The sequence below is a fragment of the Onychomys torridus genome, chromosome 1, assembly GCF_903995425.1.
Source record: "Onychomys torridus chromosome 1, mOncTor1.1, whole genome shotgun sequence".
Classification (NCBI taxonomy): Eukaryota; Metazoa; Chordata; class Mammalia; order Rodentia; family Cricetidae; genus Onychomys; species Onychomys torridus.
The window spans coordinates 142,104,151-142,129,141 of record NC_050443.1 but is presented as its reverse complement, the minus strand read 5'-3'; the positions used below and the strand labels follow the sequence as shown (position 1 = coordinate 142,129,141).

Sequence of the window (24,991 nt, the reverse complement as noted above, 5' to 3'; positions counted from 1 at the left end):
TGGATTTTGCCAGTAAACTCTGAATAGCCACTTGACAAAAACTTTGCAGTTTATCCAGTATAACCTCAATAACTTAAATTTTTAAAAAGAAAGCTTTCCAGGACTACATTTCTATGTAGATTTCTCCCACTTTTCATGAGTGATTTTAGAAGGAAAAAAAGTAGTAATAACTAAAAGTGGCATTTCTGTGTTTTGTTTTTTTTTTAAAGAATTTATTTTATAAGGGCTGACTTACTGTTTTGGCATATACCAAATATGAGGTAAAAACAATCTATCAAAACTAGTAATAAAAATAATTTTCCAGTACTACAATTACATAAACTCTTAAATTAGTTTAGTTTCTTTTAAATAATCATTTAAAAATAGATTACATTGGAAGCATTTTTTTTTTTCTGTATAAATTCTAACACTCCTGGCTTTGGTTCTCTGAGTCGGTAACTGGAGAACATGCTTGAGAAAGAGGTGGCTCACATTTTCACATATCCACCCACCTAGCCACTTTATTCTCAAAACTGCAATTGGATCAGGTCCTTCTGCACATGTACTAATATTCTTGAGCTGAACTGCAACTTAAATTGTCAATTTCTAATGAAACTGTTTATGTAGCAACGGAAGTGAGGGGAGTAAAGGTGTGCGAACCAATCTCAAGAACCACATGAAATACTGAAATAGAAAGGGCATGGAATCAAACAGGAAAAAAAAAATTAAGACTCATTATGTAGCAAGGAGGAACTATACAGTTATTCTGTACCCAAAGGAATGCCGGCTTAACAAAATAAATAAAACAAAAGGTTTCTCACAGACTTTTAAGCTCTAGATGAAGGATACATAGTTAGCCAGTCAGTCCATGCAACTATGGCATTGAGAAAGGAAAGCAATATTGCACTAAAGGGCAAAGCCTTAGGATGGATCCACCCCTTTCACTGACTCAAAGTCACCAGCCATTTCCTGTACGCACTGGCATACCGGGCTTGCTCTACATTCCGACAAGTGGATAATACTTGATCAATAAACCTGTGCTCCATCTCTAGGCCTAGAGAGTCTGGAGCTGGGGTCCGTTTCAGGCGCTTGGTCTCCTGGGAATAGCCTTGTTTGCTGGAGTCATTCAGTCCATCCACTTCCATTGCCTGAGACAGTTGAGGGCTTGCTGCAATCAGGTGCAAGTCATTCAAAGTCCCCCCAGAGCAGTCTGCAGGTGATAGGCAAGTCACACTGGGAGGAAACCTGCCATTTAAGTGATGTTGAAGGTAGAAAACATGCCGCCTGTGATGAAGGATGGGGTAAGGGGTGGAAGAAAGAACATCATCACAAAACTGAAGATTTCCAGGCAATACTTTAAAGTGGATAATTAAAGAATATACAGTATTAGCTCATACCCAGTTCATAATCCAGAGCTGTCTGGGGAAAGGAGACAAGCGACTTGAAAGCTCAGGGTGTCAACCCTCACTGCTGATTTGTGAGAAAACAGTCTTGCTGAAAAGACTTTTTAGTAAACATTTTCTCAGATCACAGTGAGTTTTCAGTTCGAATTCTAACATGAATTAGAAACAATAAAAGCTCAATATTCTCCACAAATAATTATATAAAAGAAAATACCAACTTCATTTAGAATCTTAGAAGTAATTCAGAAACGAGGAACATTAAATAGTTCCTTGAGACTAGAGGCGTAGTTCATAGTCTTTATCTAGTCCTTTCTGAGGACATTCTATTGCATTTATTTATGCACGTGTGTGTGTGTGTGTGTGTGTGTGTGTGTGTGTGTGTGTGTTAGATGTAGGTACAGAAGTCAGTTCTCTCATTCTACCAAGTTCTGTGTTCCAACTTCTAGGGATGGAACTTGGGCCATCAGGCTAGCTGGCAAGCGCCTTTACTCACTGAGACATCCTACCAGCCCCTAGTCTTTTTTAAAAGAACACACCTGTGGCAGTGGGTCTTACTTAAGCTTTCTCCTAACCCTCCACTTTAGTCTTACATATCAGTGTTTGGTGGAGATATGCTAGGCTCTGAGCAAAGCACATAAAAGAGGCCACTCCCGTTTTCAGTCTTAGAGCAGCTACCACCTGGAATTGCTTATTAAAATGAAACCTGCTGTGCACGATCCCCCAACAGCTTTCATGGGGCACACATCTGCTATACAAACTCTGACATGACATATGAGGGTCTGAGCTGTTACATCTCATCATTCATTCAACGTCTTAAGTCTCCAGGCCTTGCTACTGTGAAGAGGCACAGCAGAGCAACACCGTCGCTAACTGCTGCATATCCTGTCTTTCTTAAGGCAGCCTTGCTGTGGAGAGAAAAGACTACTGTCTACTCATGAAGGTCTACAAAAAGGGAAGATAATGTTGGCCTTCCTGTACTTAGTGTGGACTAGCAGCTAACAGACCAGCTAAGCAGTCCATGAGAAAGACTAGACTGGAAAGAGGGGTGGGGACTCGGTAACTCAGGAAGTACAGACTTTACAATCGTTATCCTGCCTAGCACAGACAAGTCTTTTGTTTCTAGTCTGAATCCTATGGCCTGAAGTAGACTGTGGACTTAGACAGACGGAGATACTTCCAAATAGATAAAGATCCGAAATAAATGAAGCAAAGTGTTAACTCACCTGGACTTCATTCCAGGATGAAGTTTATAGGATTAAAGGTACTCAAAACCCAGGTAATACAACTGCCGGCCTTTCTGATTGTTGGCATACTTAAGATATTAGTGTGCAGATCACCAGAGTAGGAAAACGATAAAGCTTACCTTCTATCCATGGTCTAATCATTAGTCTCAATCCTGACTGCATCAAAATGGTCTGGAAGATTTTACTTTTCTTAAAACCCATGGAAGCACTCCATCCTGATATGCTAATTGTCAGGCTCTCCAAAGAATCATGAAACATTTTTATGTTTTGTTTTGTTTCTAGACTATTTTGGAGGTAACACAAGTCATTCTGTTGTATACTTAAGGGTGAACCTAAACCACAGGCAAGCAAAGATGTGTGTGAGAAACTTCATGTTAACAATGGTAATATGATGAACAAAAGCCCTTTCTCAGTCAGGAAACCAGATGACCATATTTACGTTCACAGATAGAAGTCAACTTTAACAGGTTCTGCAGTCTCATAAGGACAATATATATTATATACACACACACACACACACACACACACAGTCAATCACAGGAAATGGGTTTTCTCTTCTCTTACCTATGACACCAGAGGGTTTCGTGTCCTGGATAGGAATCAATAAGATCTGTGCAGAAGTCTACTTCTTCTTCTAGGAGCTGGGTAAGATGGACCCTCGGTTCCTCTGTTGAAGCTGTTGCTTCTTCATCTTTTGGCTCATTTGTCCAAGAGTTTTGCTGCAGTACAGAAGAGTCCATCGCAGCCTGGTTGATCAAAGACTTTAACAGAAACTGGCGATAGTGAAATCCACTGTGGTCTGAGACATGCATGGACGCCCAGTGTTTAGTAGAAGACAGCTCATCAAGAAGGGTCTTGTAAGAAGAAAGAGGGAAGTGAGAGGAGCATTACAAAGCTTTTCCTTCCCATCACCACCTGTGCTTGCTTTGACTCACTGCCACCAATCTCTTGTCTACAAAGTTCGGCATGATGCTCTTTAGAAGCTCAATGCATGCTAGCGTCCCTTGTCCCTTATGAAGTGAACAGCGTTTTTGTTTTTTGTTTTTTTTTTTGAGCACAGAGTTTAGGACTTGTGTTCTTTCCCTTCACCTTACTATACTGTAAATGGCCAACAAAGAAAACAAGATTTGAAATTAATGAATTTTTGGGTATTTATTTACAAGTAATATTATTGCAGAAGAGAAAATACACAACATAAATTCAGAGGTGATTTTGATTCTTATTACATTTTATACTTACATTCAACAGTATGGATAGGCACTATACTTTCAGTAAGAGACTCTAACTGCTTTTCACAATAAATGGAATAAAGGCAGAGACTGTGTCTGTTCATTCCTACTTCTTAATTCGAAGATCTAAGCATGGACTATGAGGCACAAAAACTAGGATTTCCCAGGGGCTCACAATTGGGGCTCTTTGCCTCAAACTGACGGTAATGAATGGACGGGATGCAATTAGGTTCTAAAGTATTTAAAACACTGTATTACAAATTAATGAATTTCAAAAGGAACTTATTATTTAACTTTGAGTCAAAAGCAACACATGGATGAACATTTTTCAATAAAACCAACTGAATTATTTTAGAAACAATCTTAAAGGGGTCTGGGGGACGGCTGCGTTGGTGGAGTTCTAAGCTCGAGGACCAGAGTACAGATCTCTAGCACCCACAGAGAAAGCAAGGCACAGAGAAACACACCTGCAACCCTGTGTTAGGGAGGCAGAGAGAGGGGATCGCTGAGGTCTGTTGGTTTAGTCTAGCCCCTTCAGTAAGCTCCAGGTCCAGCGAGAGATGCTATCTCCAGACGGTGGAGGCTGCTACTTGTCTCCATGGGAAAAGCATTAGCTTCACAAGCATGAGGACCTGGGTTCCAGTTCCCAGTGCCCAAGGAGAAAGCCCTTGCACATGCCTTTAACCCCAGCACTGGGGATCAAAAACTGATAGGTGCTAGCCAGAAAGGTGAGCTCCTGGTATAGTGACAGATCCTGCAACCAGGCAATAAGATAAAGAGTAACAGAAGAAGACACTTGACTGCTGCTCTAGTGAACACAGACATGAATACCTGTTCACTCATACATCTACAGCGCGTGCGCGCACACACACACACACACACACACGCACACACACACACATAAGGATGGGGGGAGAGGTAATCGGAGTGATAGCAGAAAGCAACTGAAAGACTCCCAAATCAACCCTAGCCTCTACATTCATACATGTGCATGAGTATGTCCGAGATTAAGACTTTTTAAAGGAAAAAATAAAAACCCTACTCTATTCTTTTTTCTGTGTAAAGATGCATATTAATTCAAGAAGAAACAAGGAACTTCAGGGCATTTTCTTATTTTAGTTTTTTTTTTCTGAAAAAAAAAAAGAAACTAGAATAAAATGTATATAGGGAATGATTTAAAAACAAAGATAGCAATTACTTTTAAGTGATTTAAAAAGACAAAGGAATGGTTTAAAGTCAGGTACTGACAAAATGAATGTTTCTTAGAATATACTTTCAGTGCCCTTATTCTTTTCCAACCTCCATATAAAAAGGTGGATAAGTAAACACAGCAACAGGGCTATGGAACAGAGGGGTTGGTTGGTTTAAAATGAAATACTGAAAACACACATGCCAGCAGTTACACATTTCTAATAATTTTTTTTCACCCGTTATCCAAGTGATTGTCCTGGTTAGGTTTTGTCCACGTGACACACACTGGAGTTATTTAAGAATGAATCTTGGTGGAGAAAATTCATCCATAAGACTGGCCTGTGGACAAGTGGGGTGCTGGTCTTGATTAATGATGGATGTGGGAGGCAGTGCCACTTCTGGGAAAGTGGTTCTGGATGGTGTAAATAAACAGGCATGAGGAGTGAGACAATAGAGCAGGGCTCCTTCAGGACCTCTGCTTTAGTTTCTGCCTCCAGGTTTCTGCCTGAGTTCCTGCCTAACTTCACTGGGTTGACAGTATGACCTGAGAGTTATAAGATGAAATAAACCCAGCCTTAACTAAGGCAGTGGCAAAAATGATTATTATAGAAACAGCAATAATATGGAAGGCTAGAAAATCACATCACACATTAATCAGCCCATGGGAGTTAACTTCTGAACTGATTCTATTCCTCTTAAATCATAAGCACGCTAGTGATGGCTAATCTTCACCAACAACGTAGCTGGATTTACAATCAACATGGAAGCCCACTTCTGGGTATGCCTATGTGGGTATTTCCACAACGATTTGACTAAAGGCAGACCCATCCCAAATGTGGGCAGAACCATCCTGTCCATGGGTTTGGCTCCAGACCTAAGAAGAAAGCAAGCTGAAAAGCAGCTCTCACCTCGCCCTGCTTTCTCCTCCATGGTGGTCCAGTCCCCCACCCCGTGTGTCAAGTGGAACCTTGCTCCCGCACGCCCCCGCTTGTCAGCGGACAGGACGGCTGCGGACAGGACGGCTGCGGACAGGACGGCTGCGGACTGAGCCTTCTGCGGCAGCAGCACCTTTCACTATCACAGCATCTCACCCTCCAGACCGGTGTCGACTCCTCCCTGCTTCTGTTCCCATCTGAGGAATTCTTACATGTGACACTGTGTGCACACCCAATCGTGTATTTAGGAGAAATGTTTAGAAGTTTATTTCTTAGGACAAAGAGAACAACTTTAGAAGATTGATGACATATATTACAAAGTGCCCTCTTGAAAGGCTGTACAGTTTATCTTTCTATTGAGGTACATTATTGATGCCTATTTCCTAAACTCTTATGAAAACTTTAATCACTACTAATTTATTAATACTATCTAAAAGTGGTTTGTGTTTAGTTATAAGAAAAGCTAAAAGCTTTATGTTTGTTTTTCTTGTTACTTCTTTATGAATAACACGCTTGTCTTGTTCTCTTCATTTATGAATTGCCCCATTTACCATCAGCAAGTCATCTATTTTTCCTATGGGCTTTTAAAAGATATTTATACATGAAGGAGATATTAATCTCTACTTTTATGATACATGCTATAAATATTTCTCAGTAGATACTACTACAATTAATTTTTCTTTTTTCTAGGTTTATTGAGGCGTAATTGATAAAAATGTATGCTCTTTTGATACACACTGTAATCACAGGCTCGCATGTGTACACTGTGATAGTACACACACCAAGCTAAGGAACACAGGCATCACTTCACAGAGTCTTCATTTTTTGTGTGAGACTATTTAAAAAAAATCCCCTCAGTAAAGTTTAGCTATATATATAAAAGACACTATTCTTTTAAAAACGTATTTATATTTGTGTCTCAGTGTATGTACATACACCATGTGTGGTGTGTTTGTGCCCGGGGCAGTCAGAAGAGTGTGTCAGATCCCAGGAACTGGTATTACAGACAGTTATGGGTCACCTTTGGGTGCTGGGAACCAAACTCCAGTCCTAAGCTAGAGCAGTGAGTGCTCTCAACCGCTGAGCCAACACTTCAGTCCCTACACGTGATATTATAATTCGGGTCATTAAGCGGTATGCAGCTTATCCACTCCACCTAACTATAACTTTGTAACTGTGACCTTTCTTTATCCCTCCCTCGACTTCTCCAACTATCACTGTACTCTGCTTCGAATGGATTCAAACTTTTCTAGATTCCACGTAAAAGTGAAATCATATAGTATTTACATGGCACATTGACCCCAGGTCTCTATTTTCTTCTCAGATTTAAAAAATCTATTTATAATTCAGTTTATATATAAAAAAGATCTAAATTATTTTTTAAAACGTCAATCCAACTTTTTCCAGTTATCATAAACTGAGATTCTTTTTTTCTATGTGACATGGCATATTTAATAATTATTAATGGAATCGTCACACCATTATATATACTTGGATTTATTTCTGGAGTTTATTATATTCTTATTTTTGAAAAAGTTCTATGTTTTAATTACTTAACATAGTTAAATATCTAATGGCATAGCTGTTTTCTAAGCTTTTCTAATCAATTTCAAAGCTTAGCTTTGAAACTGATATATAAACCAATATTTTGAATATATTCAGAACTGTGGAGACATTATTGCTAATTTCAAATATTTTTATATATAGACACCTGCAAAAAAGCCCTCTATTGCCATGGGGATTCACTTCCCATTCCCTCCCTAGTCTCAGGCACTTAATAATCTTCGAGCATCTGAACTTACTAGATCAATGGAACAAAATGGTATGACTTTGAATCTGGTTACTTTAAATTATGTTTTGAGATTCATCTACATCACACAGCACTCCAGTATTTCTTTCCATTATTATGGTCAAGTCCATTTTATCAAGGCCTCACCTTTGGTTTTACTTTTTTTTATATGATACACATTTGAGTTGTCAACAGTTTGGGGCTATGAACATTCTCACTCACAGGATTTAGTATGAACATGCCTCTAATTCTCCAGAATAGAGCTGTGGGAGCATAAATAGCCATGCTTTTTCTTCCAAGAATACAACCTACTAGTTTTAATTGTACCTGGTCCCTCCCATATACAGTAATTCTATGGTGTTCTCTCTCTCTCTCTCTCTCTCTCTCTCTCTCTCTCTCTCTCTCTCTCTCTCTCTTTAAGGGAATGTTAAGCTACTTTCCAAAGTGATGTCACTAGACTACATTCCTACCAGCCATATTAAGGGTCATTTCTCATATCCTCAGTGACATTTGCTACTATCTGCCATTACTCTTTACCATTCTAGTTGGTAAGAAACAGTGTTTCACTCACTGTGGTTATGATTTGCATTTCTATCCTTTGTTAATGATGTAAAGTTCTTTTGTGTCTTTATCAGACATTTGCATATCTCTATTTTTCAGTGACATAATAGCAACTTTTAATTGGCTAGTCACAATACATTTTGTTCATTTATATTATTCTATTCCCCCTCAAAAATCATTTTTAAAATATCATGTTTCTACCCCATAGCACCATTAATCATCCGTTACTAACTTATCTTCATACTAAAACATTATTATGCTTATTACTAAAAAACAAATAAACAAAACATAACCATAACACTATTGTACACGTGAACACCTGGTTAGCATTTTTTATGTCCCAGGCACTGTCTAAACACTCATAAACACTAGTATGCTAAAACTGTGTAAAGTCTACACTATATTTACTTTTATGCCAATAACCTACTCTAAACATTTTTGTTTAAATAACCTAATACAGTATGATCTTTAGTAGACTAAAATATAGACTGTAATGTTAATGAATCCCTCACTTCCGAGGGCAAGCCTCTCTAATTTTCACAATTACAAATGCTTTCACATATCAAATCTTCGAATTTCATAGCCAGTATTTACTAAGTATGACCATCGCTCTGGGGATCCTCCTGTTCAGCGTGCACCACTCCACTGGACAGCTGTTGAGGAATTTCCCCCATTCTCCTTTCATAAGCGGGAGAATGAGGGGTAGAAGCTGGGTAGCTTCCGGGAGGGCACACAGCGAATTGGTAGAACAGCTAGAATACGTATTAGGTTTGTATGACCACTGAGTGGCACCTTTAATCACCATACCGTAATACACACTATCTCTGCCATTGTTTCTTTGCGTAAGATCAAGTCCACAAACCAGAACTGCTATGACTCTACCTACTGTGAATGTGATCTTGCTGTCTTTTATTAGCACAGCAACAACTTTTCCAGAGCTCACTGTCAGCCTCTCACCAGGACTGGACATCAGGCATTTTAAGATACTATTTTCAACTTTCTACCCTTGATGATGCTAGCTCATTTTATCTACTTTGCTTTTAAAATGTCTTTATTTTATTTTTTTATTTTGCAGAACTAGTGCTTGAATCTGGTGCTGCACCACTCAGCTATCTGTTCTCTGACCCACTCACATCTATTTTGAGATGAGATTTCACCAAGGTGCCCATCACCTTTCAACTCACTATGTAGCCCAGATTGTTTCCTGCCTGCTCTCCCGCCCAAGCTTCTGCATAGCTGGGATCACAAGTGTGCACCATCACACTCAGACTTACATTCACTTCTAAGTTGGTCTAGACAACGGGTACTTTTGTCAACTACTTCCTCTCAGAGACAAAGCACAGAGCATGTTCCAGCTGAGCCCAAGGACTTGTAACAACAGAAAGAGGACTAAAGAATAAGAATAAAGAATTCAGTACACTTTACTGAGAACAGAAAAGGGGAAGAAAGGCTAGTGGAGGGTGTCAGTGATGGGAAACACAACTCCTAAGCGAAGCTCAAGGAGGGGAGACTAGATGTGAGCTCGGAAGTAGATCCGGGCAGCTGAGTCAAACCTCACCAATTAGCTGTCAGTCTAACATAAGATGGTCTCAAATAACCAAGAATTTTACCTTGGCTTGTTGCCTCTGACATTATGAGAATGGGCTAGTAGGAAAGTTTCCAGTAACATCTCATTTCCCAGGTCTTTTAGTCCCAATTCTCCCCCAAGGTCCCGCCCCCACCATCACGCTACAGAGCAGAGGTAAGGAGCTTCCGTACTCCATACTACTTTCTAACTGTGGGTTAGCTCTCTCAACCAGAGCTCCAGATGGTAAAGATCAAGTAACCCGGCACATCAGCTAGGAATGACAGCACGTAATTAAGTATTTCTCGTGAATAAACTGCACTGAACCAATCAAGCACTCTAGCAGCTCATTTCACTAACCTTTTATTGGTGGGAGGTCAGAGAAAGACACACATATGAAAGAAACCCAGCACTTCATCACAGTAACTCAGGCAATCCTCATACTAACCTCCAGGCAGAAAGTAGAGTCCTTATTTGAGAGATAAAATCTCAAGGACTTACTTCCCATGTCGAGGTCAAACATGACCTCAGGCTGATGTGATGCTAAGCCTCTGCTCTGCCGACTCCTCTGGGTACCTCCCTCCTGGAGCTCACAGACACATGAACAGAAATGGTCTACTCTTCTATAACTGTTGGCCTAAATTCCCCTTAAGTGACTCTCTATTCACCCTGGAAGACTCCCGACCAGGAGGAGGGAAAGGTCACTAGGAAGGAAGAGAGGACATCACTGGTGAGTCACAACTACAGGAAGCTCTCTGTGACTTTAAATCACCCCTGGGGCATGTGGCATTCAACTTCACCTTTTAATTGCCCCAACCTTGGGAAGTTTTTAGAACAGTGTCATATATTCTTACGGATTTCTAATACCATAACCAGCAAAGGAAAAATGAAGATGATTTTGTAACAGAAAAAGAAATACAGGGCTATCAGGCTATCACGCTGATGGATGAGTACTAAATGTCCCAAATGATTCAACTGTGGCCAAGTCTAAGTCTTGAAATACCCTGGAAACTGGCACCTCCCATTTCTAAAGACAAAAAGAAAAGATATCCGCAAGAGCCATACTAGCCCTATGGAAAAGAGCTTATGTGTAGACCCCACTGTCGTTCCGACGCATAGGCCTGTAGAGGGCCTCACGAATCCCAAGGTGAGCTATAGGCTCTGCAAGTTTGTCCCTGCTCTCTCCTTTCCCTTCTGAGAGCAAAGGATATAAAGAGTGTCTGCTGATTCACTCACTGACATGTGTCCAGAGAACATTGTGAGCAGTTGAATGATCTTAATGAGTTGCACTGACTCTTCGTATTTGGTTCTGCATGCCTCTGGTCTAGCCATGTATTTCCCTTACCAGTGTCCCAAGCTGCATTTGTGGGGAATGCAAACCCTTCTGTAATTATGAGCATTTCTCTAGAAACCACAACTGTCTTGATCCTCTGGGGCTGCTGGAACATTTCTTTCAGGGATAAATTGCTACAAGAGATTTAAAGGGTGGGTGGGCAGTATTAGCCACGGAAAAAGAATAACAGCCCTACCTTGAGATCCAGCTTGGCCACATTCTGTAAAACCCAGATGCGATGGGACCAGGCATTATAGTTGCTGGGGTATCTTCCTGCTGCCTCACCACAGACTTCCATCTCTTCCTGTATTATTCGCTGGGTCCTTTCTGCAGGAACTGTTCCTAAGTTTCCTTTGGCCACAGAAGAAGGCGAGGAAGTTTCCTGACTTAACTGCTGCAGCACCCAGCGCCTGTTAATATAACATGGGGGAAAGAGGAGGAAAGAACACAATTCATTTTCCATGTTCTTAGTTTCCATGTACAGAGATGCAAAATAATAGTCATCTATAAACTCAGGTATGGGGATGTCAAGGGGCCGCTGCCACTGCGCTCCGGAATACAATTCAACTTAGCACTGTGAGCCAGAAGGGACAGGACAATGACAAATGGGAAAGAGAAACTTTTCTAAATTTAAAAAAGAGGTCATGGGCTCCAAAATGACAACTTCCAAACTCTCCTTGGCCAAGGAATATAAAGGAGCCAATCTATGCGCTTGTGTGTGGTAGGCTAGGCGCAGGGCTGACTGTGGACTCTGGCAGGAAGGAGCAGACTCATATCTTCAATTACATGTGCATGCCTCACCCACATTTGTCTGCAAACAAAAGTTTTGTTTTGATAGCTTCCACTAAGCAAAATTTTGATATTACAGCATAAAATGTGAAAAGAAACAAAAGACATGGAAGCACCAAGGTTTAAAACGTCCTCAATCACAGACGCTCCTTTTGTCTAGTGTAATTTGCATATACTCTAGTCAAAAGCAACAGAAAAGGTTTCTAATCAGTTCATTTTTTTTTTTTTTTTTTTTTTTTTGCAGGAGCTGAAGATTGAACCCAGGGCCTTGCACTTGCTAGACAAGCGCTCTACCACTGAGCTAAATCCCCAACCCCATCAGTTCATATTTTTATAGACATACCTTTGAACTAAAATATTTCCAACCCAAAGGTACAGAAAAATGAGTAAGAGAATTCATTTTATTTTTAAACAATGAAGTTTCATAACAAAACATTTTTGTTTTTAGTCAGGCGGTAGTGGCGCATGCCTTTAATCCCAGCACTCAGGAGACAGAGGAAGGAGGATCTCTGTGAGTTCGAGGCCAGCCTGGGCTACAGAGTGAGTTCCAGAAAGGCCCCAATGCTACACAGAGAAACCCTGTCTCAAAAAAAACAAAAACAAAAATAACTAACTAAATATAAAAAAATAAACAAAATTTGTTTTTAAATTACAGACCCCAATAACCAAGATGCTTATTTAATAGTTTCCTTCTGGCAACTCCCTCCCCTCAGCCCAACACCAGCACATGGCTTTCTGGGGCAAACCATGCCAACTTCTGGTAAGGAAGAAAATACAACTGACTGTGGTTTGTTAGAGCTGACTTACAATGCTAGCCAAAGGCAAGGTTACAGTCATGACACCTTAAACCCACCTAAGAACCCAACAATGTTCATGACTGAGAAATGTTAGCGGCATATGAGGGCAAACTTCCTGACAGAAACTTCTCCAGGACACCACGACAGCAGACAACACCACTGCATTTCAGTCAAGTGAGCACTTACACAAGATCTCAGAAAAGCATGCTTTCCAAGACCAAGAATTTTCAGAGTCCTACTTGTATTCTGGCTGTCTCAGGTTCTCACCCTAAAAATGTTCCTTGCATTTATGGTTTATACCAATCACCTCAGTTACCCTTATCTTCCTTTAAAATTTAATTTTAATCATCACAACCATCAGACCACCAAATTTACTAGGAACACAAACCTGTGTATTATAGTTAAGTATCTAAATGCAGTCTCCAAAATTGCTATAGATAACAACAACAGCCAACGTTATTGAGCAATCAATTACCATGCGCAAGACACTGTAGTAGGGCTTGCATACATGACCTCAGGAGCACTGAACTGCGAATTCTATGAGTCAGGTATAATTATTGCTCATGTTTTATGAATGTGAAAACTCAAACTTGGAAGGACTTGCTTCCATGGACACTCAGGTAGCAAGTGCTCATTCTTAGAATCAAATGTAAGTAATGTGACTTTAGAATTCAAATTCTGAACAAAACTCAAATAGTAATGAATACTGAATACTTGAATCCTCAACAGGGATACAAAACTGCCTATCAATCACACCTGTGAATCCATGTCTCTGGACTCTTAGGAAACTTAGTTAAGGCCAGTTTTCCCAGATGCAGATCCTTAATTGGACTTAGAGTGCCAGAAAGGATGAGCTCTTTCCTGTAACAAAAAGAAAAATAAGCATCATTTTCTACTCAAGCATTTTTTATTGCTTTTAATAAAATCTCATGGTGAAAGAATGGACACCAACAAAGAGAGGCTGAGGCGAGAGTTCAGTCAGGAAAGTGCCTGCTGTGTGAGCATGAGGCCTTGAGTTTAAGGCGCAGAGCCCACACAGAAACAGGCACTGCGGCAGGTGTCTGCAATCTTGGTACTGGGGACAGGAGGACTGACTGTGGGCTCGGGGCTGCACATCTCAAATCAGCACACTGACATTAACTGTAACTCAACAGATACTCGAATTCTAAGGCCTTGTCTCAGAAACACTAAAGTGGAAATGGTGGAAACCACATTACAGTTTAGAAACCACTGCACAGACTTTATTATCATGCTGCTTGGTTTTCTGTCAACTTGGCAAAAGCCAGGGTCACTGGGAAGAGGTCTCTCATCTGAGAAAAAATGCCACCCTAACACTGGCCTAGGGGCAAGTCTGTGGGGGCTTTTTCTTGACTAATGATAGATATGGGAAGGCCCAGCCTACTGTGGGCTGTGCTACTCTTGGTTCTGAGTTATATAAGAAAGTGGGCTGAGCAAGCCATGGGGAAGCAGGCTAGTAAGTGGTGTTCTTCCATTTCTTCTGCTTCAGTTCCTGCCTCCAGGTTCTTTCCTTGAGCTCTTGCCCTGACTTCCCTCAGTGATGGACTGTGACCTGAGACTTCGAAGCTGAAATAACCCTTTCCTCCCTGAGTTGATTTGAGTCATGGTGTTTTAGCCTAGCAATCAAAACCTTATGAAGACAATAGTCAACCATGGTTTGAACATGTTAAATGGAAAATTTCAGAAACAATTCCTAAATTTTAAATGACAAGTGGCTCTGGGCATCTGATGAACTCCCACGTTGCAGGATTCAGGATGTGACTCCTTCGATCAGGGTGTTCATGCTGTCTACAGTGAGCAGTCACTCAGTGGGTTTGAAGGCACAGGGAGAGGCTTTGAAACACATCTTCCCAGGATAAGAAGAGAGTACTGTATGATGCATTTTGCTGCTCCAATCACCCCAGCTTCTGAGAAGTTCTCTCAGTTGGTCCCTGGCCCCGTCAACAGCTCCCACTGCATTTTATTCTTAAAACCTCGTTCTTTACTTTCTTGCTCCCAGATGCTCCAGGCCCATTCCATATATGCCTGCTTTGGTCTATGATTCAGCCATTTCTCCAGAAAGCCAGTTCCTTTTACTAGGGACCAGATAGTTTCATATGGCTCAATCAGATATCTTAATTTTACAAATGTGCTAACTGAAGTTTGGAGAGGTGAAGGGAGTTGCTCAGAGCAGCAGAGCCAAAGACATCTCAAAAAATGTCTATAATAGAAGTTACCTACATTTTTAAAATCACTTATAAATACAAAATCCAGTATAATGTGACCTGTTTAAAACACACAGAAAGTTAAATAAAATATGATTTAAATTATCTCTAATGATAAAGAATTATAATTTTTATGGCTCTATCCTGTGGGAAAATTTAAAATAATTCAGAACATTGAACAGACTTTACTTTTTCTATCATTCATATTCTACTTTCCTTCAAGAGAATTTGTTTTAGTCTAATGAATAGCAGTTGATTTATGCTCATATGCCCATTTGGGTTATTTAACCAAAAAACAAAACAAAACAAAACAAAAACCCCTTCAATACAAATGGTTCTTGTCTGAATTAATCAAATGTGATCCTTCTTTCAAGCCCTGAACGTCAGACATTTTGAGTGGCTGTCTCACAGCACCACAGTGGTGATGGTTAAATGAAGGCGAAAGCTTGTGGTCTGAAACTTTATCCCACACACTTCCCTGCACTCCAGTGCAGCCAAACTCTCAAGCAATGCCTGGTGGTCCAATCATGACACAAAATGCCTATAATCCCCAAACAAAGGAAGAAAGCACAAGCAGGCATCAAACAACACACTGTAACTCAGCAGGGACAATCTATATTTTAGGGAAAAATGCTTATAGAAAAAGCAGTTATAAGGGGCATAGCACATGTGTTAGAGCTGTCATGGAGATATTATGAAGAATTTGTATAAGAATCAACACAGGATGCTATGGACAAATGGTTTATATTTTATCTCCAAGTAGCTAACAAAGTCACAGGGTTATAAAAGCTTCATTTCACCACTGAAGAAAATGCCATACCTCACATTCCATGCGGTGGTGAAGTCTGGGTTGAGAAGTAGCAGAGTGCAGGTGACATCTATCAATTCTAAAATAAAGAGAGCCACATTAAAAACACAGCCCTGCCTGTCAAAGCCTGCTTCCTTCAAAGGTCCTTGTCCACTCTCATTACAACCTGTATGCAGGTTGTATTAATTTTAAATGTCAGACACACTTTTAGACATCAGTGGCGTGACTGCTATCCTCAAGATTTTCTTCTATTTGTGATCTGTACAATTATTTGAAAAGTTAACAACTTTATAATATGCTCATAAAGAATAATTCACCTTCCATTCTTTTAGTAGCTCTGGCAGTAATTTAATTTGCACTAAGAAATAATTTTGAAACCACCATTTAATTAATCCTACTAATGTCTCAAGCACTAACTATATGTAAGTTTTCAAAAGAGAGAAGAGAAAAATCATCCACAATCCAATTTACGTTCTGCTGCAAAAAAATCCCTTTTTCCACACATTTCATACAGTGATAGCAATGATAAAAGTATAGTAATCATTTCTAAAGACTTACTGTTCTATTTTCTTAGGATTTACTGTCTAATTTTTTTCAGGCAATTTAGAATTCTAAGTCATTTTAAAACAAGCAGGAAGCTCATTCTTCTGTGTCTCCTTTTATCAGATGAGGTTCACTGAGCTTTAGGGGATTGCCTGAAGTCAACATTACCAGCAGCTATCTTAAGAATTTGGGTCTCCAGTTTAAGTTATAATTTCATACTCAAAATATAGAAAACTCAGGACAAATAAAAACTAAAAGCCTATCTCTACTGCTACTAATGTTTGGGTATATGTCTTTTTGCCCTCCTCAAGTATTTTTAGAGAAAGTGAGATCACATCATACATAAACTTGACAAAACTTAGAAGTTAACACTTAAGATTCCCTACATAATTGATATTTTAAATGCTTACAATGACTATAAGTATCAGATAATTTCCAATTATTCCTCCCAAAAAAGTCTTTAGGACTTTTTCCCTCATATTTTTAAGTTTCTAGAAATTTAGAGTCCTGTATTTAACCATTTGCTCAGGTAAATATTCTGTGCATGACCAAGGTCAAGGGTTTTCAAAGAAACCCAGAGCAAGGGGAACAAAGGTTTGAATCTTCTCACATAGATCCAACAAGGCTCAATAATGGGTGCCTTGATGGACTACTCTGCAGACAACATGGAATGGACTAACACCTTTACTTCAGATCACACACAACATAGTGTTTGGGTGTCTCACTTTACAGTGGAGATTCAATGGAGTTCACGGTTCATAACACACTGATGTCAACTGTTCCAATGTGTAGCAGCTTCTCTTGTCTATATGGTGCAGAAACAACAACTGTCATCTACGGCTTACCTTCATCTACAGCTTACTGTTCTGCTCACAAAAGCTGTGTCAACCAAGTTCCCTTCTAGGCAGGATGCACTATCCCCAGTACTAAACATAAACTCGGTGAAGTGTCACAAGTGAGCAGAAAGGGCCCAGATTCAGGAAATTTATAAATATCTTTATTGAATAGTTAGTTTTATTTTAGATGCTGCAATTATTTCTAGCATGACCAAAAAGGAAACTTAGTAAAATATCTACAGGAACTGACACTTGCATATTAATAATTAAAACTTGACTGGTACTGAAGATATTTCAGAGGCCTAACAGGCTTCCTCATTAATTTTCAAGATTACTTTTTGTGCCACTGAAACTACATTATTGACATTATTTCGAAAACAGGAATTGATGTCTGTTTATTGCATGCCACATTTTGTGTTTACTCTATGCAATAATTTACAATAAAAATCTGCCTCGTTTTATATATGAGAGCCTTATCTAAGTATATGGGGCTAGCAAATAAAATGACAAGGACTCAAATTCTAAACAAAATTTTAAAAACTATACTATCACTTAAATGAGTGAACCACATGCATAAGACCACTGTAGGGGCTGGAGAAATGGCTTAGAGGTTAAGAGCACCGAATGCCCTTCCAGAGGTTCTGAGTTCAATTCCTAGCACCTACATGGTGGCTCACAACCATCTGTAATGAGATCTGGCGTCCTCTTCTGTATACATAATAAATCTAAAAAAAAAAAAAAAAAAGACCACTGTATTCTGTGGTTTCATATTCCTCAACCTTTAAACTGTGTTTCATTATTACACCCTTACTTAACAATTTTCTGTGAGGCCTTCCTATTGATTAGAAGTGTATCATCATTTGTGTCTCTATTAAAATGCTAGTTCCTCTGAAAGAACTATCTTGATCTTGTAATCCAAAGAAAGTCTCCTGGGTATCACTGTTCATGTCTTTCTTATCCTTTCTACCTACTTTCATAAGCTGTGTGTTGATTGAAGTTCCATTAAGGACAGGGATCCTTTCTCAACTGTGCACTAATCTACATGCTTAGCACCCAGTACCGTTATCTCCAGACTAGCATTTTACCTGTCAAATGGGAGTGTTCTTTTCCTATACACATGAATGCAATTAGGCCAGATAGTGAAGGACTTCTATACCCCTCCTGTGGAATCTTTTCAATTGACCCACTCCTGTGGAATCTTTTCAACCACATCTTGCTGCTTTTGATCAATGTACCGCTCTCAGTTTCTTCTGACACTGGAAGTCCCACTCAGACTTTGAGGTTTATGTTAAAAGCTGCCTTTGCTCAGATACACTCGACCTCCCTTCTCTTACACTTACAATACTGCTAACAAATCTTCACTAAGAACTATATTGTAGGGTTAATTTACTGCTCGGGCAGGTTCAGTTTTAGGTCTCCACTAAACCCATACTACATAATATAGAACTCATTTTTTTGTTTTTTTTTGAGACAGGGTTTCTCTGTGTAGCTTTGCGTCTGTCCTGGAACTCACTTTGGAGACCAGGCTAGCCTCGAACTCATAGAGATCCACCTGGCTCTGCCTCCCGAGTGCTGGGATTACAGGCGTGCACCACCACCGCCCAGCAGAACTCACTTTTTATATGATAATCAATCAAAAGTTCAGTTCTCACTAACATTAAGTACACTCCAAGTGTTCAATAATACACGTGGCTAATACAGCAGATGTACAATTCAATCACACCAGAAATTTGGCTTCAGTACAAACTATATTTTTGCACTTCTTCTTGTCCCATATAGTGAATATGGTACCTACTGGTCCTCAAATAAATGTAGATATTCAATAAAAAATACCAATTTGCTGGATAAAAGAATACTAACGTGATGGCCTAATTAGGTTGTACAGTAGACAGCTGTCTTCCACATTAGGGCACAGTCTATATACCTCATGGTAATAAATATTCCTGGGGCAAACCACTATTGGAATCCCAGTCTCCTACCAAACTGCAGCTGTATTGTGTTTTTCACTTTGCGCAGTGTTCTGGCAAGGAGTGGAGGGACTGAGATTTAGTCTAGTGCTTTGAATTCTCATTTGCCCTACAAAATTGAGAAGATATTGAGCCTGGGGAAAACCAGTTTATACCTATAGAAACACCATTTCTAGCTCTTACTGAACCTTCGACTGCTTGAGGTAGATATTTCTACAGAAACAAAGTTAATATATTCAAGGAAGTATATGTTAACAAATAAACTGGCAATCTATCTCACATTGTAGAAAAAGGGAAAAGGCTAAAAATGCAAAACTTATACTGTTATTGCAGACTACCTTAAAGGCAGACATCTGTTGTTTTTTTAACTAGACATACAGCTTTTTTGAGTCTAAAATGGCTAGAATGAACAAAGACATACCAGCACTTCTGAAAGGCCCAATGTACAAGACATTTTAAAAGATAATAGCTAGAAGACACTTCTACTGTAGGGAATGTGTACTAAATCGCAGCTGCTGACAGATGCTAAATAATGAACTGAGCTATTTAAATGCTTAGTTTACATAACTCATTATTTCAAGTGCCCAACTTAGCTCAAACTCTCAGATCTCAAATGACCCAAATACTTGCAGATAATCCTAAGTTTTGATGGAGTATATATTGAGACTGCAGAGTAAAAACTATGAAGAGAGAAGCATCAAACCCCTTTAAGAGTTTTGGTAAGTGTGATCTAGAAAAAAAGGGTGCTGTTCCACACTGCTCCATACTGCACCTGGTCAACCTGCCTAACCCATTATCCTAATCTTAAGTTTTGCCAAACGTATTTTTAGTCTACTTCAAAGATGAGAAACTAAAATGATCACTATATTAGACTTCTAACCTTTGCTACAATTTCTTTTAGAAAAAAAAAAAAACCCACCCATGATAAAAAAAATGAACCTTCATTTGCCCAACTTTTTTTAAGGCTGTGTCTTTGCACTGTGGCTGGAATTCTGAAAAAGGGCCTCAAAGACTGACACACAAGACATCAAAGCATTCTTTAAAAGGCCTAGCAGCCACTATGGCTACTGCCAGGAAATCACTCCAAACATTCATTCTGAAAAAAGTCAACAGTCAAAAGAGGACAGGAAGAAGACTTAGGATCTGTCAGAACTGGCAGGTATGTTTTGAGGCCAGTAGTCTTTTATCTTTAATGAAGTACAGTTTTAAGTCCCAATTGCCACAAGGGAGCAGGCCATCCGAGGACTTCTAAATTCTTTTATGAACACCACCTTGAAGAAAAAGAACGTTTTGTTAAAATGTAGGTTTGGACTTTCATTTAGTCGGAAAAGCTAAGGAGGCCGTAATGTTTTAAAATAATTCACGTGTCCTAGTTTAAAAAAAAAGATCAAGAATATTAAAAATGAATTGTAGAATCAAAGAGAAAATATACCAAACTAGACTCCATGTTTGTTTCCCCCAGGGGAGGGGGGAGGATGGGAAATGGGCTACACTCTTGCTTCTTTCGGATTCTTATGTATACTGATGTAGGTAACTCTTTTTGTAGCTTTCTTCTCATTCGTTGAAGGTAGAGTGCCGGAAAGAATAAAAATTTGAGAGTATCTTCCTAGAAAATAACAAGTAAATGGAAAGGGAGGAGGAGGAGATATATGCTGTCAGTCCTTCAGTGAACTTATAGAGGGCAACAGTGCTGGGTAAGAATGCCTGCCATACAGGCGCTAGGTTGTAACTTCGGACGCACTTTTGATAAAAAGTATCCAGTTCGCTACAGCTTTAGGAGATCCATCCAGGTCACCTTCAAAAATTGTTACATCCACTAGCGTGGCAATTTTGTGACAAGTGAGTGGAAAAGTCAAAAGCCGCCTCCAATCACCTCGAGTAACCCGAAAGGGGGTGCGGAGAGACTGATGGGGTGGGTAACCCTCTACAGTCACACACAGGATGCATGTGACTTGTACCTTGTCCTCTAAATGCACTGTGACTATTTTATACTTCCGAGAGTAACGTGACTGCTTATGTTCCAATTCTAACCTTATTATGATTATATTTTAAAACATCAATGTGATGGGTTAAAAGAAAAAAAAAAAACGCTCTACTATGTTTTATCTTACATGTCTCAAGTCATGTCACTGATCACTTTTATTTACTGTTTTCAGTGCATTGAGGATATGCTATTCACAGTTACTGGATATTTATTCTACGTATTCTTAACAACATGTTCATGGGTACAAATAAACTCCATAAACCTACTTTTAAAAGAACTAAATTGATCAAATCTGGACATTTTCTTGTTACTAAAATTGAAGAGAATTTTAGAACTGCTATTATCAATCTAGAGACAGATTGTGAAAGTAGACAATGGCCCAGTTCTATTAAATCCCAAGTGACTATAATGCAGAAGTTGTGGATACACTTCATTGACAATGTGGCACAGCCGGGAGCAGAACAACACTAAATGCTTTCCCCACACTAGTTCACTGCAGTGTCACAGTCACGATCCGAGCCATTTTTAATTCAACTTTACAGCAGGAAAATCAAACTTAGAGGGGTTTTAAGATTATTTTTGTTTTATGTATATGGATGCTTTGTCTACATTATGTCTGTGAACACTTGTGTGCCTGGTGCCTGCAGAGGCCAGAAGAGGTCACTGAATGCCCTGGAACTGAAATTACAGACCATTGTGAGCTACCTTGTGGATACAGGGTATCAAACCTGGGTCCTGTGGAAGAGCAGCCTGTGCTCTTAAGCACTGAGGCATCTCTTCAGCCCTGAGGTTCAGAGTTTTAACCAACTAGGATGTGACAAGGTATGTGACCTGACACTTTGGTCCTATCAGTTATACTGCAATTGAAATGCCTGGCTATAGGGATAAATGAGGCATTTGAAGTACTTAGTACAAGATAAACTTCAAACATGAGAGCAAACACATAAGTATCTCATGTATACCCTGAAAAATGGTCAGGTTAACTATTGATTTTTCTATTACCACAAAATCTCAGTAAAAAGATTAGCATTTCTTGGGCACTTATGATTCTTCTACTGATCATTTAAATATTCAAAAACTGAGAAGCAGGAAATACACTCTGACTTGTGCCCCACATTTTCCCCACTGCAAGTTCCTATGTGCAAGCGTGCTGTGCATATAAAGAACAATCTAAGTTATATCCTTTTTTCTTTCATTTTTTAATAGTTCTGTAGACGTAATGGTCTTATTAAATAAGAAACACAGAGCAAATGCAGAGTTAAAAGCCCAAGAGGTCAGAGCAGTAGCTAAGAGCTGAGACTTAAAACCGCCTTCTTACCCTTCCTGCTGCTGCTGTCCTTCCCCTCAGAAAGAGACCTACTTCCTGTGTGTCTGTCCTTCTATTGACATTCTGTTCTGCCTTCTCATTGGTTGTAAACCCAACCACATGACCTTCTCGTCACTGCCTGTCTATACAGACTTCTAGGTCTCTATGGTATTGAGATTAAAGGTGTGTGTCTCCATGCTGGCAGTATCCTTGAACAGAGATCTGCCTGTCATGTGATCAGGATTAAAGGTGTGCGCCACCACCAGCCAGCCTCTGCTATGGCTTGCTATTAGCTCTGACCCCCAGGCAACTTTATTTAGTAACATACAAATAAAATCACATTTCAGTACAAATAAAATACCACCATATTTCCCCCTTTCTATTTTAATAAAAAGAAAAAAGGAAAAAAGTTGTAACTAAATGTGGTGATATTTTGTTCCCCAAAATATTGTGCACCCCAATAAACAGAACAGCCACTAGATACAGAGGCTGTAAAATGGTGGCACATGCCTTTAATCCTATCACTTGGGAGGCAGAGATCCAGTTGGATCTCTGTGAGTTCAAGGCCACACTGGAAACAGCCAGGCATGGTGACTCATGCCTTTAATCCCAGGAAGTGATGGCAGAAAGCAAAAAGGTATATCAGGCATGAGGACCAAGAACAAGAGTGGTTAAGCTTTCAGGCTTTTGAGTAGCAGTTCAGCTAAGATCCATCTGGATGATGCCTCAGAGGCTTCCAGTCTGAGGAAACAGGATCAGCTGAGGAACTGGTGAGGTAAGGAAGCTGTGGCTTGTTCTGCTTCTCTGATCTTTCAGCATTGTCCCCAATACCTGGCCTCAAGTTTGATTTTATTAATAAAACCTCCTAACAATTCATGCAACAATGTTTTATATCACTCACTACTCACTTAATTCCACAAATGTTCTAACTATCAACAATGAGCAGATTGAGCAGGCTCAGGACTCAAAGCACGGGTGTAATTCTAATAAGACCCGATCTCACCCTTCATAAAGTTATGTTCTCGTTGGAAAGGGCAAACAGACCACACACACCACTGGAGGCCTTCCCAAGAAGTGATGACTAATTCTTATAGTGTCCCCATGGGATTAGGAGTTGCAGTGGTACAGGCACTGGGGAGAGTGTGGGAAAGCCAAGGAGTGTGATGTCACACCCAGCATGCTTTGAGACTACGGAGCACAACACAACTGCAGCAGAGAGACGCAATGCTGTCACACTGAAACTGGCTAAATTCCTGACCTCAGCCCTCAGTGCCCCACCCCAGCACCCACTTACAGCATATGGGAGGTTATATGTGATAGGGAAGCTGTGAAGTTCTTTGATGTCGACAGTTGTTCCAAAAGCTGTTCCACTGCCTAAGTAAGCTGGTTCTTGGTCCCTGTGATTCTTTCTACAGGACAGAAACCGTACACTGAGAGTCACGCCTGTTTGTACATTTACTGCGACTCTCCTCCCCTCCTCCCTACAAGTGAGAGAAGCCTCTGCAGCAGCACAGGCGGAGCTCATGAACACAGTCAATGCGGAAGTCCCCACGCATCAGCCAGAGGCTATGGAGGAAGGCTCATCAATGGAGTGCTTCCTTTGCTAGACAGCTGGCTGCTGCTGGGATCACAGCCCTGCTTCACCACTTCCCCAGAGTTCTGGGCAAAAACCGAGAGCCGCCTCCGAGGCACCGAGACCCACAGCGGTGGCCCGCGGAGCAAGCGCACCCAGGCGGAGGGCGGCCGGGAGAAGAGTTGTCACAACTCCCAGGACGCGCCCGGCAGGGCAGGAAACTCTGCGCTCCGACGTGGCTCTCGGAGGTCGCTTCCCAGCACTGGCCCGCCACGCGTCCTGGTAACGGCCAGCTGGCCCGGCGCGACCGTCCCTGCCGCGCTCCGCCTGTCGGAAGCGCGCGTGGGCCCCGAGCGGCAGCCGCGAGTGGACTAGAGCGCGGCACCGGCCCGCCCCCGACCACCCCGGCGGCGCAGGGCGCGCGACTCACATGTGCGGGTTCCTGCGGAAGGCGTTGGTGATGTCCTTCACCACCCTCTGCACCAGCACCGCCACCTCCTCGCTCGTCTCGGCCATGTTGGCGGCCGCCGCGATCCGGCGCGCCTCCGGGAGAACCCAGCCGCCGGCGGGAGTTCCGCGGGGGCGCGCGCGCGCTGGCTCAGGCGCGCCCTCGCCGAGGCCGCCGAGCACTTCCGGGTCAGGGAGGGCCGCATCGCTGCCGAGTTAGGCTCGCTCTCTTTGCTCCTTGGCTTTGATTGAATTTTGGTTCGCTTGGCTTGGAGGAAAGGAGGGTCCCTCGCACCTTCCCGAGCAGGCGCGGGCCAGGGTGGCCGTTTCCCAGCGACCTCCATCCAGATGGCAAGACCATGCCAGCCCACCCCGGGAGGAGTCCTGTTGCTGACCTCCTTTTGCTCCCCCCAGTGCCACTTTGTGTTTCTGAAATTTAAAGTAGCCCTTTTAATTAGAGCTTTGTAATTCATTAAGCAAAGAGAAAGAAT

The 24,991-nt window shown here is 40.9% G+C and overlaps 1 protein-coding gene across 1 annotated transcript; it reads right to left on the bottom strand.

The window, feature by feature from the left end:
• Nucleotides 1-512: 512 nt before the first annotated feature.
• On the bottom strand, nucleotides 513-24,647 carry Ptar1 (protein prenyltransferase alpha subunit repeat containing 1). The gene is made up of 5 exons (XM_036190857.1): nucleotides 24,484-24,647; nucleotides 13,571-13,675; nucleotides 11,425-11,638; nucleotides 3,191-3,480; nucleotides 513-1,263 (listed from the first exon to the last, which is right to left on the bottom strand). The coding sequence occupies exons 1-5, from the start codon at nucleotides 24,567-24,569 to the stop codon at nucleotides 921-923; spliced, it is 1,038 nt and encodes a 345-aa protein (XP_036046750.1). The 5' UTR covers nucleotides 24,570-24,647; the 3' UTR covers nucleotides 513-920.
• Between the last annotated feature and the right edge of the window lie 344 nt (nucleotides 24,648-24,991).

What these genes read in the sequence shown, in the direction of transcription:
- Ptar1 (XM_036190857.1), bottom strand. Translation starts at nt 24,569, where the DNA reads ATGGCCGAGACGAGCGAGGAGGTGGCGGTGCTGGTGCAGAGGGTGGTG. An exon ending in TTCCGCAGGAACCCGCACAT is followed by an intron (nt 13,676 to 24,483) that starts GTGAGTCGCGCG and finishes TTTTTGTTACAG; the next exon opens with GAAAGAGCTCATCCTTTCTG. An exon ending in TGGCCAAGCTGGATCTCAAG is followed by an intron (nt 3,481 to 11,424) that starts GTAGGGCTGTTA and finishes TCTTCTTACAAG; the next exon opens with ACCCTTCTTGATGAGCTGTC.